This window comes from Nicotiana tabacum, chromosome 18 (genome assembly GCF_000715075.1).
Source record: "Nicotiana tabacum cultivar K326 chromosome 18, ASM71507v2, whole genome shotgun sequence".
In the NCBI taxonomy this organism is placed as follows: domain Eukaryota; kingdom Viridiplantae; phylum Streptophyta; class Magnoliopsida; order Solanales; family Solanaceae; genus Nicotiana; species Nicotiana tabacum.
The window spans coordinates 30,971,842-30,987,055 of NC_134097.1; the positions used below are offsets into that span (position 1 = coordinate 30,971,842).

General features: G+C 37.7%; 1 protein-coding gene across 5 annotated transcripts; it reads left to right on the forward strand.

Moving 5' to 3' along the window:
• The first annotated feature begins 1,996 nt into the window (after nucleotides 1-1,996).
• LOC107808377 (uncharacterized) lies at nucleotides 1,997-14,093 on the forward strand. Of its 5 annotated transcripts, none has more exons than XM_075236748.1 (8): nucleotides 1,997-2,164; nucleotides 4,168-4,247; nucleotides 10,013-10,221; nucleotides 11,987-12,079; nucleotides 12,157-12,255; nucleotides 12,339-12,695; nucleotides 13,698-13,747; nucleotides 13,837-14,093. In XM_075236748.1, exons 4-6 carry the CDS (start codon nucleotides 12,029-12,031, stop codon nucleotides 12,537-12,539), a joined length of 351 nt encoding a protein of 116 aa, XP_075092849.1. In that variant the 5' UTR covers nucleotides 1,997-2,164; nucleotides 4,168-4,247; nucleotides 10,013-10,221; nucleotides 11,987-12,028; the 3' UTR covers nucleotides 12,540-12,695; nucleotides 13,698-13,747; nucleotides 13,837-14,093. The 5 variants fall into 5 exon arrangements, with proteins under 5 accessions (XP_075092849.1, XP_075092851.1, XP_075092848.1 ...); XM_075236747.1 differs by lacking the exon at nucleotides 4,168-4,247 and adding an exon at nucleotides 3,644-3,777 and having other exon boundaries at nucleotides 2,002-2,164; XM_075236749.1 differs by having other exon boundaries at nucleotides 2,002-2,164; nucleotides 4,173-4,247.
• The last annotated feature ends 1,121 nt before the right edge of the window (nucleotides 14,094-15,214 follow it).

Genomic DNA, 15,214 nt, shown 5'->3' on the forward strand with positions numbered 1-15,214 from the left:
ATAACTCTACCCTCATGCATCAACACACACCCAATATCAACTCTCGAAGCATCACAGTACACTGTATATGAACCTGAAGCTGATGGCAAAACTAACATTGGAGTTAAGGTCAAGGCTGTTTTAAGCTTCTGAAAGCTCGCCTTACACGTATCCGACCACATAAAAGGAACACCCTTTTGAGTCAACTTGGTCAAGGGTGATGTTATAGATGAAAATCCCTGGACAAACAGACGGTAATAACCTGCCAAACCAAGAAAGCTGCAAATCTCTGTGGATGAGGACGGCCTGGGCCAACTCTGAACCGCCTCTATCTTCTTCGGATCAGCCTAAATACCCTCACTAGACACCACGTGCCCCAAGAAAGTCACTGAACTGAGCCAAAACTCACATTTGGAGAACTTTGCATAAAACTTTTCCTCCCTCAACCTCTGCAACACAACTCTCAAATGCTCTGCATGCTCCTTCTAACTACGCGAGTACACTAGAATATCATCAATGAAAACAATCACGAACGAGTCAAAATAAGGCCGAAACACGTTGTTCATCAAATGAATGAACGCTGCCGAGGTATTGGTCAGCCCAAAAGACATAACAAAGAACTCATAATGGCCATATCCGGTCCTGAAAGCTGTCTTAAGAATATCTGAATCCCTATTCTTCAACTAGTGATAACCTGAATGAAGATCAATCTTGGAGAACACTCTCGCTCCCTGAAGGTGGTCAAATAAATCATCAATACGAGGCAAAGGATACTTGTTCTTGATTGTTACTTTTTTCAACTGCTTGTAATCAATACTCATCCTCATCGTGCCATCCTTCTTCTTCATAAATAGAACAGGCGCACCTCAAGGTGACACACTAGGCCAAATAAACCCCTTATCAAGGAGTTCCTAAAGTTGATCTTTCAACTCTTTCAACTCTGCTGGTGCCATATCATACGATGGAATAGAAATTGGCTGAGTGCCCGACACCAGATCAATACCAAAATCAATATCCCTATCCGGTGGCATGCCCGGCAGGTCTGTAGAAAACACATCAGGAAAATCCCTCGTAATAGGAACAGGATCGATACTAGGAGCCTCTGCACTAACATTCCCTCACAAAGGCTAAGTATGAAAGACAACCCTTCCTAACCATCCGCTAGGCCTTCAAGAACGAAATCGCCCTACTAGGGGCAAAATCAGTCGAACTTCGCCACTCAATCCATGGCACACCCGGCATAGCCAACGTCACTATTTTAGCATGACAGTCTAAAATAGCACGACACAAAGATAGCCAATCCATGCCCAATATCACATCAAAGTCCACCATACAAAGATATAATAGATCCACTTGGGTCTCCAGATGCCCAATAGTCACCACACATGACCGGTACACATGGTCCACAATAATAGTATCGCCCATCAGAGTAGATACACGAACAGATGAAACAAGGGACTCACGGGACTTATCCAAGTAAAGAGTAAAATATGATGACGCATATGAAAATGTAGAACCGAGATCAAATAACACAGAGGCATCTCTGTGGCAGACTGAAACAATACTTGTAATCATAGCATTTGCATCAATAACATCAAGTCTAGCTGGGAGTGCATAAAAATGGGCTTGACCACCACCTGATCGACTTCCCCCTCTAGGGCGACCCTAGCTGACTGACCTCCACTCCTAACTAGCTGGGTGGGTGGTGAAGTAACTGGCGCTAAAGCCGATGTCTGACACTACAAGAAAAAGCCTTATTTAAGACCAACCTTTAGGGACGAGTTAATAATCTCGTCGCTAATAATATATGTATTGGGACGAGATTATATTGCGGCCCTTAATGCTTTATTTTATTTCGAAGGTAATAGATCTGGTCCCTAAAAAAAATAGTAACTTTTCCCAAATTATAATTTAGAGGCCTTGAGTGTGAGAGAGGGCCGCCAAATCTAATACTAAAATCTTAAAAAACTATTATTTTCTAAAAGTTAGGCGCCAAAACTAAAAAGTAAAAGGTTCTAAAAGCAAAATTAAACCTCTGTATTCTCAAAACATAGTACTGCATAAAATCCTCTACCCTAATCTCCGTCTAGCTAGCGTTAGAGCCGATCTCGCTCTTCTGGTCATGTGCGAAATCGATCAACTAATCATCTTCCCTAGTTTCCATCTCCTCCTTTGAGAATCCAAGGTATGCCTCCTCTTTCAAGTTTCTCTTTTTCTTCTCTATGCGTTCTAATTTCACTAATTGCAGATCTTAGATCTTCTACTTCTTGTTCTTCTCTAACATTAAAAAAAATAGTATTGTTTTGTTTATATAATCAGTGGAAAGATTATTGGGTTGGGATTTCTGATTTGATAATTTAATTTTCTGAAGTGTATTCAAGTTTGTAGCGTATTGTCTGAAGAATATTATTTCATTCAAAGTGCATACCAGTTTTGAAAGCTAAGTATTCAATGAATGGCATATTAGTTTTATGTATTCAGTGAGGGATTAATCTTGAGGATATTTGGGCTGCTATAATTTTTACTGTTGTTTGCTAAAGTTTGTTGTTTGGGATTTCTTCTATAAACTGATTGTTGGGTGCCATTTCTGAAGGTTTATACTGCTTACATTGTGAATTTTTTTGTGCAGTTTACTTTTCCTGAGTATTGTTGAGCATGCTGATTTATTTTCTCTTGTGTACGTGAGCTATATGCCTTTTATATGTTGAGTTTTCAAGATTTATTGCTATTACTCATATTCTAAAATTGTTTTTCAATTGCCCTATTTAATTTGTTGTGAATTAGGTCTCAAAGGATTGATATGTTGGTTTCAGCTACATAATTGAAGCTTGTAAGATGTAAAAATAATAATTATGGGTGTCTGGTATTCTGTCATCTAGTAAAGTAAAAAATTCTTTGAGCTTTATGGATTTTTATTTGTTTCGTTTTACTTCCGGTCTTCTTTAAATTTGTGTATAGTTTATATTGTTCCTTAATGGGTCTGCATATTTCTTTTTATTATGTTAAATTGTGGACCAAACTAGTTGAATATTGGAATAGGAGGGGTTCAAATGGAGTGGAATTGATATTCTGGATTAGTAAAGCTAATTAAACTAGTTTGAGATTAAGATGTAATAATTGCAATTTATATTTAAGATTTATGTTTCAGTTATGATAATTCAATAATATTTGTATTTTCTTTGACTCATGAACTTTCTTTTTCATTTAATATTTATGTTTCAGTTATCCATGCTTCCTTTCCTTTGTTTTTTTAATTTAATCGGTGGAGAGTTCTATGCTTTTTTTCCCTGTGATTTTTTTAGTGACTTCAGTAGTTTCATTACCAATGTGCGTATTTTTTGTGTCAAACAAAAGTGAGTTGGCCTGTTAGTAGTAAAGCTGGAAATTTTAGGATTTCTCGCCAGACATTCATTTATCTAAGTGTCATATGATTGTATATTGCAATGTATTAACTGAAAATAGAGGAGCCGAGTCGATTAGAAAGTACGACCTTAGAGTTGAATCAGTTATGTTCATCTGATCGTAACAAGTAGTGTGTATCGTAGTATTTTTCTTACCTTTTATCTTTATTTAATTTAATTTTTATTTACTCTCCAAGGTTATGACACCTAGTAAGCAATGGATGCACCTAGTAAGAAAGTAACCTTTTACAATAATCTAACAGTTGGAACAAATAGCAAACTGTTTTCGAGGCACTTGGGAAAAATCGTTCGTGACCGTAATATGGGTCCGTTGGGAGTATCATCGTGGAATTATATTAAGAAAAAAAAGTTGAATTACATGTGGGCAGCTATTGAGGTAAGCGAGATATTTATGCAGTGAAGATGCATATCATTTAGTTGAATACATGTGTTTCTGTTTGTGCCTCTATGTTGAAACAAATTGCTGTTTTACCCCTATTTAGAAACAGATTCAGTCACAGCATTGTCTGTGTAAGAAGTGCATACATGGTCTCTGTCCAGAAGTAAGAACTGGGCAGCTTCCCTTGCTTGATGTCTTTCCATTTTTGTTCCAGCATATCCTCCAATTGTATTATTATGTATCTCAATGTATCTCGATCAACCTGCTATTCATACTGTATGTATGTTTAGTATACACACATGGGAAAGTGTTGTAAGCTGTCTATAATAGGTCGTTAACTTGTGCAGTTAGTATTTAGTTTCTCTTTTTTTTTTTGAACTATTCCAGTACAGATGGATCAACTGGTAAGGTCCTAGATCAGATATCATGCTCCTCTGGTTAATAGCTCTGGTCGTTTTTCTCTCTAGGTAATGTGTTTTACAAGCTCTGTCAATTTGCTCTTTATCTTTTTGAACTGAAATACTTTACTTTTTTGGAACTAAAATGCTCTCCAGCCTCCTTAATTATTGGCTATTTTGCAACTTTCCCCTTAAACTATTTTCTTAGCCTTCTTTTCTCAAACTATTTTAGTTTTGTGCTAGAACCATTTTTCCATAAGGGTGGCTGTTAAATCTAAAGGAAAAATACATGGCAGTATGGCACCAAGCCACCAATGCACCATTAGTATTCTCTCTGTCCTATTTTGAATGTATCACTTATATGTAGCTTTTTCTTCCATTGCACCCAATCATTAGCTTGACTCATGTAGTTTATTCCTTTCCATTCGAGCAACTTGGTAACCTCAATACCTATATATGTGAAGTGTGTATTGAGGTATTCATATGGATGTATAGTGTACTGATCAACTAGACACTGATACAAAGGGGATACTACTCTTATTTCAATGTGGGACAATTACATAGCTATCTCTAACACTCCCCCTCAAGCCGGAGCATATAAATCATATGTACCGAGCTTGTTACATATATAATCAATGTGAGGACTAGTGAGGGACTTGGTGAAAATATCTACAAGTTGATCATTCGATCTCACAAACTTCGTAGTAATATCTCCTGAGAGTATCTTTTCTCTGACGAAGTGACAATCAATCTCAATGTGTTTAGTTCTCTCATGAAACACCGGATTTGATGCAATATGAAGTGCAGCTTGATTATCGCACACAAGTTCCATCCGACTGATTTCACCAAATTTCAACTCCTTGAGCAATTGTTTGGTCCAGACTAGTTCACATGTTGCCATAGCCATTGCTCGATATTCTGCTTCTGCACTAGACCGAGCAACTACATTTTGTTTCTTACTTTTCCAGGACACAAAATTTCCTCCTACTAAAACACAATATCCAGATGTAGAACGTCTATCAGAAGGTGATCCTGCCTAATCAGCATCCGAGTACCCAACGATCTGCTCATGACCTCGATCCTCAAATAGTAATCCTTTACCTGGAGCCGATTTTATATACCGGATAATGCGGACAACTGTATCCCAATGACTATCACAGGGAGAATTCATAAACTGACTTGCAACACTCACAGGATAAGAAATGTCGGGTCTAGTCACTGTGAGATAATTTAATTTACCAACCAGCCACCTATAGCTTGCAGCTAAGCGGCTCCCCCTGTCCAGGCAGAAGTTTAGAATTCGGATCCATCGGCGTGTCAACAGGTCTGCAACCTGTCATCCATGTTTCCTCAAGAATGTCTAACACATATTTCCTTTGAGAAATAACAATACTTGAGCTAGATTGAGCAACCTCAATACCTAGAAAGTACTTCAATCTGCCTAGATCCTTAGTTTGAAAGTGCTGGAAGAGATGCTGCTTCAAATTAGTAATACCATCCTGATCATTGCCCGTAATAACAATATCATCAACATAGACTACCAGATAAATACATAGACTTGAAGCAGAGTGGCAATAAAACACAGAGTGATCAGCTTCACTACGAGTCATGCCAAACTCCTGGATAACCGTGCTGAACTTACCAAACCAGGCTTGAGGAGACTGCTTTAGACCATAAAGTGACTGACGCAAGCAACATACAAGGCCACAAGACTCCCCCTGAGCAATAAAACCAGGTGGTTGCTCCATATAAACCTTATCCCCAAGATCATCATGAAGAAAGGCATTCTTAATGTCCAACTAATAGAGGGGCCAATGACGAACTGCAACCATGGATAGAAAAAGGCGAACTGATTCCACTTTAGCCACTGGAGAGAAGGTATCACTATAATCTAGCCCAAATATTTGAGTGTATCCTTTGGCAACAAGACGTGCCTTAAGTCGATCAATCTGGCCATCGGGACCAACTTTGACTGCATAAACCCAACGACAACCAACAGTAGATTTACCTGAAGGAAGAGGAACAAGCTCCCATGTACCACTTGTATGTAAAGCAGACATCTCGTCACTCATAGTCTGTCGCCATCCTGGATGAGACAATGCTTCACCTGTAGACTTAGGGATGGAAACCGAGGACAATGAAGATATAAAAGCATAATGGGGAGATGACAGACGATGATAACTCAAACCAACATAATGAGGATTAGGGTTTAGTGTGGTCCGTATACCTTTTCGAAGTGCAATTGGTGTACTAGGAGCAGGATCCGCAGTAGGAGCCATATCAGGTGTATGACGAGAACCAGATGGGCCTGATGTAGGGCGCGAACGACGATGATAAGTCAAGAGTGGTGTTCTTGTGGATGGGGAACTAGGAGGGATAACGCTGGACTCCTCAAAAGTTGGTATGGGTGAAACCTCTGTGGTTGAAGGTGGAGGAGGATTACTAAACTCCTCAAAAGTCGGTATAGGTAAGACCGCAGATATGTCATGGTGGTCAGCAGAAGTGACATCAGTTGTGAAGAAAGGTTTAGACTCGAAAAATGTGATGTCAGCTAACATAAGGTACCTATGAAGATCAGGTGAATAACAACGATATCCCTTCTGAACACGAGAATAACCAAGGAAGACACACTTGAGAGCACGAAGAGCTAACTTATCTTACCCCGGGGCTAAGTTATGAACAAAACATGTGCTCCCAAAAACCCGAGGTGGAAGAGGGTATAAGGCTGACTGGGGAAACAATATTGAATGTGGAATCTGACCCTTGATGGGAGATGAAGGCATCCTATTAATCAAATAACAAGCTGTGAGAACTGCATCGCCCCAAAAACGCAGCGGAACACGAGACTCAATTAGAAGTGTGCGAGCAGTATCAATAAGGTGCCTATTCTTTCTTTCTGCAACCCCATTTTGCTGAGGGGTATAAGGACAAGATGTCTGATGAATAATTCCATGAGAAAACATAAACTGCTGAAACTGAGAAGATACATATTCTAAGGCATTATCACTGCGAAAAATGCGGATAGAGACACCAAATTGGTTTTTGATTTCAGCACAAAAACTCTGGAATATAGAGAATAACTCAGAACGATCTTTCATTAAGAAAAGCCAAGTACATCTTGAGTAATCATCAATAAAGCTAACAAAATAACGAAATCCCAAGGTTGAACTGACTCTACTAGGACCCCATATATCAGAATGAACCAAGGAGAAAACAGACTTTGCATGACTCTCAACACTACGCGTAAAGGAAGCTCGGGTATGTTTCCCAAGCTGACACGACTCACAATCTAATCTAGACAAACTGGATAAACCAGGCACCATCTTTTGAAGTTTGGATAAACTCGGATGTCCTAAACGTCTGTGGATTAGATCTGAAGGATCTGTAACAAGACATGTTGTGGAAGGACTGAGCGAGTTAAGGTAGTAAAGACCTTCTAATTCACGACCTGTACCAATTGTCTGTGCCGTACTGCGGTCCTGCATAATAAAAGAATCATTAATAAAATATATACCACAATTGAGGGCACGAGTCAAACGACTAACAGATGCAAGACTAAAAGGACAACCAGGAACATAAAGAACGGAATCTAGGGTGATAGAAGACAATGGGTTGGCTTGTCCAACTCCTTGTGCCTTAGTTTGATATCCATTGGCTGAAATAACAGTAGGAAGAGACTGTGAATATACAATTTCGAGAAAAATGATTTATTACCAGAGATATGATCAGAAGCGCCTGAGTCCATGACCCATGGTCCAAGAGTACTAGATTGGGAAACACAAGCAAAAGAATTACCAGCAATAGGAGTGTCAGTCTGGGCAACTGAGGCTACTTGTGGAGATGTTTGCTTACTTGCTCGATACTGAAGGAGCTCATTATTCTTCTTTAGATACAGAAAAGCCCTGGTTACCTGTAGTCTCGCTCTGAGCAACGTAGGCTTTTTTGGGTGGACGGCCATTTAAGGAATAACACATTTTGCGAGTGTGTCCAAGTTTGTGACAATAAGAACACTTGGGTCTAGATCTCCCAAAACGACCGCCTCCTCATCTATTCTCCATAGCTTGAGATGCCCGAACATCCACTGTCTGGGATGCAATAACAGAGGAATCAAGTATCTGTGATAAAATCACTGGGTGACTTGGTGTTGCAGCAAGGCAAAGTAATCGAGAGAATAATTCATCAACTATAGGGACAGTCGGACTCGCCAAAATTTGGTCTCGTACTGAATCAAGATCATGAGAAAGTCCAGCGAGTGTAAGAACTAGAAACATTTTCTGTCGCTGCTCTTGTTGTTTTGACACACTAGCAGAAACTGGCATCAATGTCTCAAATTCCTCCATGACTGCCTGTACCTAACCCAAGTAAGTAGACATATCTAATTCTTGCTTCTTTAAGTTTGTCATCCGTGATATCACATCATAGAAGCGAGATATATCATTAGTGTAAACGTACGAGCCTTTGCCCAAACCAAATAACATGTCTGGAATGGCCGAAACAAAGGCATCAACTTAGAATCAATAGAAAGCCACAAGATGCTACATAATTGAGCATCAATTTTTGTCCAAAGCGCTATCACCTTTTCATCTCCTTCGCTAGACTGTTTAATTAGATGATCTTGCACATCTTGACCTTTACACCACAACTCGATAGATGAAGCCCAAGATAAGTAGTTTGAACCTCCCATTAAAGGTTCCGAGGTAATCATAACATTAGAGTTTCCAGAACTCATGCTTTTAGACCCAAAAACATCAATTCCCAAAGACATCTTGTAAATTATTACCAAATAAGAGAAATAATCAACTGTAATCCACTGAAAATAGAGTAAGTAACACTGAACCAGAATAGTAAACTACTGTTGCAGTTGGAAAATTACTGTTGCAGCCGGAAAATATTCAAAGTGGTCGGAATGAAATAAAAACAGTAGGGGTAGGATCAAAATTACCAGAAGACCCAACTGTTCTAAAGGAACTTTTTCAAAAAATGTCCGGAAGTCAACTTTTTGAAATCACTATTCACGCCGGAAAAATAAAAAAGTGGTCGGAATTTGGTGTAACCTGGATGGGTAGGCTCGGAATTGTAAGGGAAACAATCTGTCCTGAAGAGTCGTCGCCAAACAATGGCCGGAAGGTGGCCCACGCAACATTGGAACTTCGCCGGAAAATTTTCTTTGGACAACTACAGTACTGCCAGAGATTTTCACTGGGATTTGGTTGCCGGACAGTGACTACTCTTGTGGTAGTATTGGATTTTGTGCACAACACTAACCGAGACAAAGCAGACGCAAAACAACTTTGAAATTCGCCGGAAAAAAGGGTTCCGATGACTGATTTTACTTCCCGAAATCGCTGAAATTTATGCACAGCGATAAATCTCCCACGATAGCTCTGATACCATGTAAGAAGGCACGGGAGAAAATATGATATATTGATATTGTGTGTGATGCAATACAAGGGGTGCTATTTATAGCTACTTTATACAAAGGGGATACTACTCTTATTCCAATGTGGGACAATTACATAGCTATCTCTAACACCTATATATGTGAAGTGTGTATTGAGGTATTCATATGGATGTATAGTGTACTGATCAACTGGACACTGAGGGAAACTATGCCCAGTATGCTTTCATCTTTCATGCTTGTGCTTATCTGTATAACTTTTGGAGAATATTAACTGATTCAATTGTTAATTGCTGTAGAGTTTGAAATAACAGTTGAAACTATATTATATGTTAATTGTTGCATAACTACGGGAGAGTTGCTCCTAACACATGATTATGAGTAGTTACTAAAACTAAACTAATTCATTAACTCAACCAAGTTTTGATTGTTATAGGATAAATTTGAGAGTGTTGACATGAATGGTCATCGTGATCATATCTTCACATGGATGGAAGAGTTATGGAACAAATGGAGAGGACACTTGCATGCAAATATGTGAAGGATAAGCCAATTCAATAGGTTCTTAAGAATATTCCAAAAGGAGTAGACAAGAAAGAATGGGAGTGGTTATTAAAGGAACATTGTTATTCAAAAAATTTTCAGGTATGCCTAGTGATTTAATAATCTATTTCGCTAAAGCATCTGCACCCTGATTTCCCTCCCTAACACTTCAGCTGAAAAGTTGATGTTTCAAGAGCTTATGTATGGATCATTTCAGATATACATGATGGCTGACATGAACTCTCGTCTAAGTTTCACTTATTTAAGTTATCGAATTATGTGTTTGGATGTGTAGTTTCAGCTTAAAAATCACGACTCATGCACCAGAACAGGGGAAATAGAAAAGTTAGAACTACGATGAAACTATTAAAAATCATAGATCAACAGAATGAATTCGAATATGGTAATTCAAGTGGTTAAAGTTGGATTGAAGAACATGTATTAATATTACAAATTGGTGTGTTTCAGCTAATTTTTCTTTCACCTTTATTTTCCTTTTGGTACAGTAAAAGAGGTTATAAACCATTGGAAGGAACTGACTTAAGTTACTGAATCATAGAAGTAATCAGTCTATAACTCCAGACCGCATTCAATTGAAAAGATGACTAGCGGCTGAATACCCCTTTCTGACTCGTTATCCATCAACTTAAGAAAACTAGGAGAGGGGAAGAAAGAAAATAATGAAATATCTTATAATAGTAATCTAGACAGCACCCACAAATGTTTCCATGACAACTCATAGAGCTGATATTAGTCATGGAGAACTCATTTTACAAACTTTCTTTTGCGGCAAATAACTTCAGAAATAAGTACTAGTATAACTTAATAGAGCTGATATTTATGTTGCCCGGAGTAGAAGTTCGAATTCATTTTATTGATCTAAAGTTGAAGGAAGAATTTTGGTAGACCCCAACAAAAGTAAGCTATGGTGTTTCAAGAGAGAACTGAGAATTCAAAAGAGATTAGTAAATCCTCTTTTACTCTACAACATCTTGATTCTGTAAAAGAAAATAAAACATGAATTATCAGTAATTGTGAAAATTGAACTTTATCTTTACTCTTTGGTAAATAAAAAGTAGTCACAAAAAAATTGTTATTACTAAATATGCAAAAAGACTATAGTATTGTCTCTAGCAGCTAATATGTAAAAATTGGAATAGAGGCCTAAATTTTGGTTGTGTGACTTATCTAATCCAAACTTCTGTTCATAGTTCTATTGAAAATTTATACTACTGATTTATTAGGACATACCGACAGATAATAACTTTACTGGAAAGTGGAAACCAACCCCACTAAAAGTATGTGATGTGATTCAAGAGAGATCTCAAAAACACATTGTTCTCGATTTTCCCATGTGTTTGTTGCATCTTGATCATATAGCTATTTTGCCAACAGTTACATATATGTGCTAAAACTCTCGTTGGTATGAAAATCGGTGGAAAGAGTGATTTAATGCTGTAAGTTATAAATGGAGAGAAATATATTCATTGGAAGTTTTCTGACGTAGCTCTCAACTCCTCTGGTAGAGACATATCTATGCAAAAATATACTCTAATAACATATTTGCAGCATGACTGTTAAATCTGACTTGAGCAGTTGAGTTTCTTGCAAGTACATCTGGAATAGCCTTGATTTATGGACCTTTGTACTGTATCTCTAGTGAACCTTATAGTTCCATCTCTAGTGAACCTTATAGTTCGGCATGACCTATCTCTGTGCTTTTGCCTTCATATTCCTTGAGGCCAAGTGTTCAAGTATATATTGTATGTTGGAACATTAAGTTTATTTTGAAGATTTTTAGAAGCTCAACTTATTATTTAAGTTTATTAAATGTCTTACATTTAATCTTAATGTTTCACAAATATAGGCGAGAAGCAACAGGTATGCGGCAAATCGAGTTAAGTTGAAGATGCTTCATCATATTAGTAGCAAGCCTATTAATGAGATCATTTATCAAAAGGTATTATTATAAATTTATATTTTCCTAAGAAAAATATTTACGAGCTGTTATTTGACATGTTTGCCTTTGATGTAAAGGGCGGAAAAGATGGCAACCCACCCGATTTGGCAACAATTTTCTTTGAAACCCGTAAAAAAGATAACAAGCTTGTTGAACCTGAAGCAATTGAAAAACATGTATGTTTGGTAAATTGAATATGTAAATTACTTGAAATTATGGTGGATTCTGATTTTAAATATTCTTTTTATATATTTTGTAGGCTCAAATAGAAGAAATAGTTCAAGCAGATTCATCTCTACCTAGCATAGAGATTGTAGAAAAATGTTGTGGACCTCAAACTCATAGCCATGTGTTTGGATTTGGGGGTAGAGTCAAGGCGAAAGACTTGAAAGGTGGAACTTCTTCAATTACTGTTCGCACTACGTTCAACTCGAAAAAAAACAAATCTTTGAATGAATGAAACAAATCCTTGAATGAGCGCTTGTCTACCTTAGAAGATGAGATAAAAGAAATGAGGAAAATAAGAGAGTACTTTGCTGCTCAACAATCATATGTCCCGCTTACGATGACATCGCCCGTTTCAACTGAATGACCACTGTTTTTATCTGCTGACCAGGTTAGTAACAATATACCCAACTTTTTAATTTTTATTCATGATTTGTGTATAGTCAGTTTTTATATTATAGATTTGTTTGACTTCACTCTTCTAAAAGGAGAACAATTTAATTAATGTACAATGGTGCAGTAAGTAGTCATAGCTTCCTATGGAATTTCAATCTTTAAGCAAATCAGGAATGTGTGGTAGGAATTTGAGAAGTTGTTAGCTGGAAAAGTAGATGATGTTTGTGCTCAATAAAAGTAGATGATATGGTTCTCTTATGATTAAAAATACCAAGTTTATATAACGCGTCATATAGAGTCCCACCCGATAAGTTATAAACACATGTAGTTGTGTACCCAAGACTGTTATGTTCCTAGGGATCTGTCTCTTGATATATGTCATTAGTAGTTTGGGTCCTGAAATTTCTCAAACACTGAAGTAAAAGAATTGTTGGCCTTTCTGTGCATTTTTAAACATGATTTTCCTATCCTTTTGCCTCTTTATAATTTATGTGTTTACCTGAATTATGCTTTTTTTAACCAGCAAAAGTTTATTCTTTTGAAACACTCTGTATCTTTACTCTTTCATGTCAGCCATGTTGGTTTAATAATCATTTGAATTATGTGAACAATGGCTCTCTGTGTCAATTAGTTTTGGCCTGGTATAAACGTAGAACGTGTGATTGAATAAATGACTTTTCTGTCGTTAAAGCTTAGATGATCTGCCAACATTCTATTCTCCCTGTGTTTGTCGGAAGTATTTCATAGCTTTTATTACACCTTAGCCACTTGTAGGTTATAGTTGTCGCTCTCAATCTCAACAATAAAGTCCGCGATCGCCCCTACATCATAGGTTTCTTTTGCCAAGCTAGAAATTAGCCTAGTGATGTTGTTGTCTACTCAAAATAGTTGGTATCTTGAATGGCAAATCTCGAATTATCGTACCGGGATTTATCGAACCAAAGTAAGATTAACCATCCCAAACCTTTTCTAATTAATTTTTCTTATATTCTTATAGCCTTGTTGATGTTGGTGGATATCACCTGGTGAATTTTGACTGCTTTTGGGGTAAGCAATTTAACTATTGCTCATTTAAAATTATATATGTTATTTTACCAATAGTTATATATCATTTTTTCAATCTTTTGTACTTACAGGTTTTGAAGACTGAAGCTACAAGTCAAGATTCAAGTTTAGAAGATGTACAAGCTCATTATTATTTTCCTAAAAATGTTATGGAAAACTTGATATCATAGTCTAGCTCAGGATGATAGCTAAGTTTTTTTTGTTGAGGTGTTGAGAAAACATAGAAAGTAACATCATCATGGGATTTGAACTTGATATCTTATCTTTTTATATCTAGACTTTCCAATAACAATTTGATATTGATTGATAAAAATTACTTTTTGTGGCATTAAGCTTTTAGGACTACTCATTGTTATTAAGAGACCATGAATACAATCGCTAAATTATAAAATTATTTTAAATAGTGACGTCGTCTCTAAACATAATCTAGGACCAGTTAAAGGTTGGTCACGAAAATGGTAACGATAGGAATGATGACCAAGTTTTTTGTTTCGTCTCTAAAAGATAATTTACGACCAGTTACAGTTAGTCGCTAAAACGATTTAACGATGGAAATATAAATTTTTTATCGTCTATTAGGGACGAGAAATGTAATCTCTAAAAGTTATTCACGACCAAGTTTTTTGTCTGTCTCTAAAAGATAATTTAGGACCAGTTACAGTTGGTCGCTACAATGATTTCATGACGGGAATATATATTTTTTTATCATCTATTAGGGACGAGAAATGTAGTCTTTAAAAGTATTTAACGATCGGATTTTTTGTATGTCGCTAAAGTGATTTAACGACCAGGTATCAAGACCCGTCGTTATTGACATTTAGTGTCGGAGGCTATTACGACGGGTTACGACCAGCCGTTTCCCTTCATAATTTACCCTTTTAGGACCAGATTTCAATCTTTAGACACTAGAATTCCCTTCCTTAAAGGCAGATTTTCTTGTAGTGTGACTCCTCTGTTGAGACGAACCCCCAAGACGATGAGGACACTGCCTCTACATGTGGCCCAACTCTCCACACTCATAACAACTCCCTGGTGCTGGAGATGGGGACTGAATGGAACCCCAAGCACCAGAATGACTAGTAGATGCACCTGGCATAGAAGAGCCCTGAACTAATGGAGCATGGGATGAACTCTGGGCCAGAAGGGCACTGGTGATGAATGGCCCTGATGAGCACTATGAGAACCATGACCCGATGATGCCCCACGATAACCTGGGCGAGCTGACTCAGCATGTTTGAACGGACGGCCTCTACCATGCTGAAACTGACCTCTCGAAGGAGCACCGCCATAACTACCAGATCCCCGAGGCCTCTTGGCCTGCCTCTCATCTCGCTCCTGGCGACGAACTGACTCAATCTCGCGAGAAATGTCAACAAACTTCTCAAAAGTAGCACCAGACACCCTCTCCCTGGTCATGAGAATACGAAGCTGATATGTGACGCCATCAAC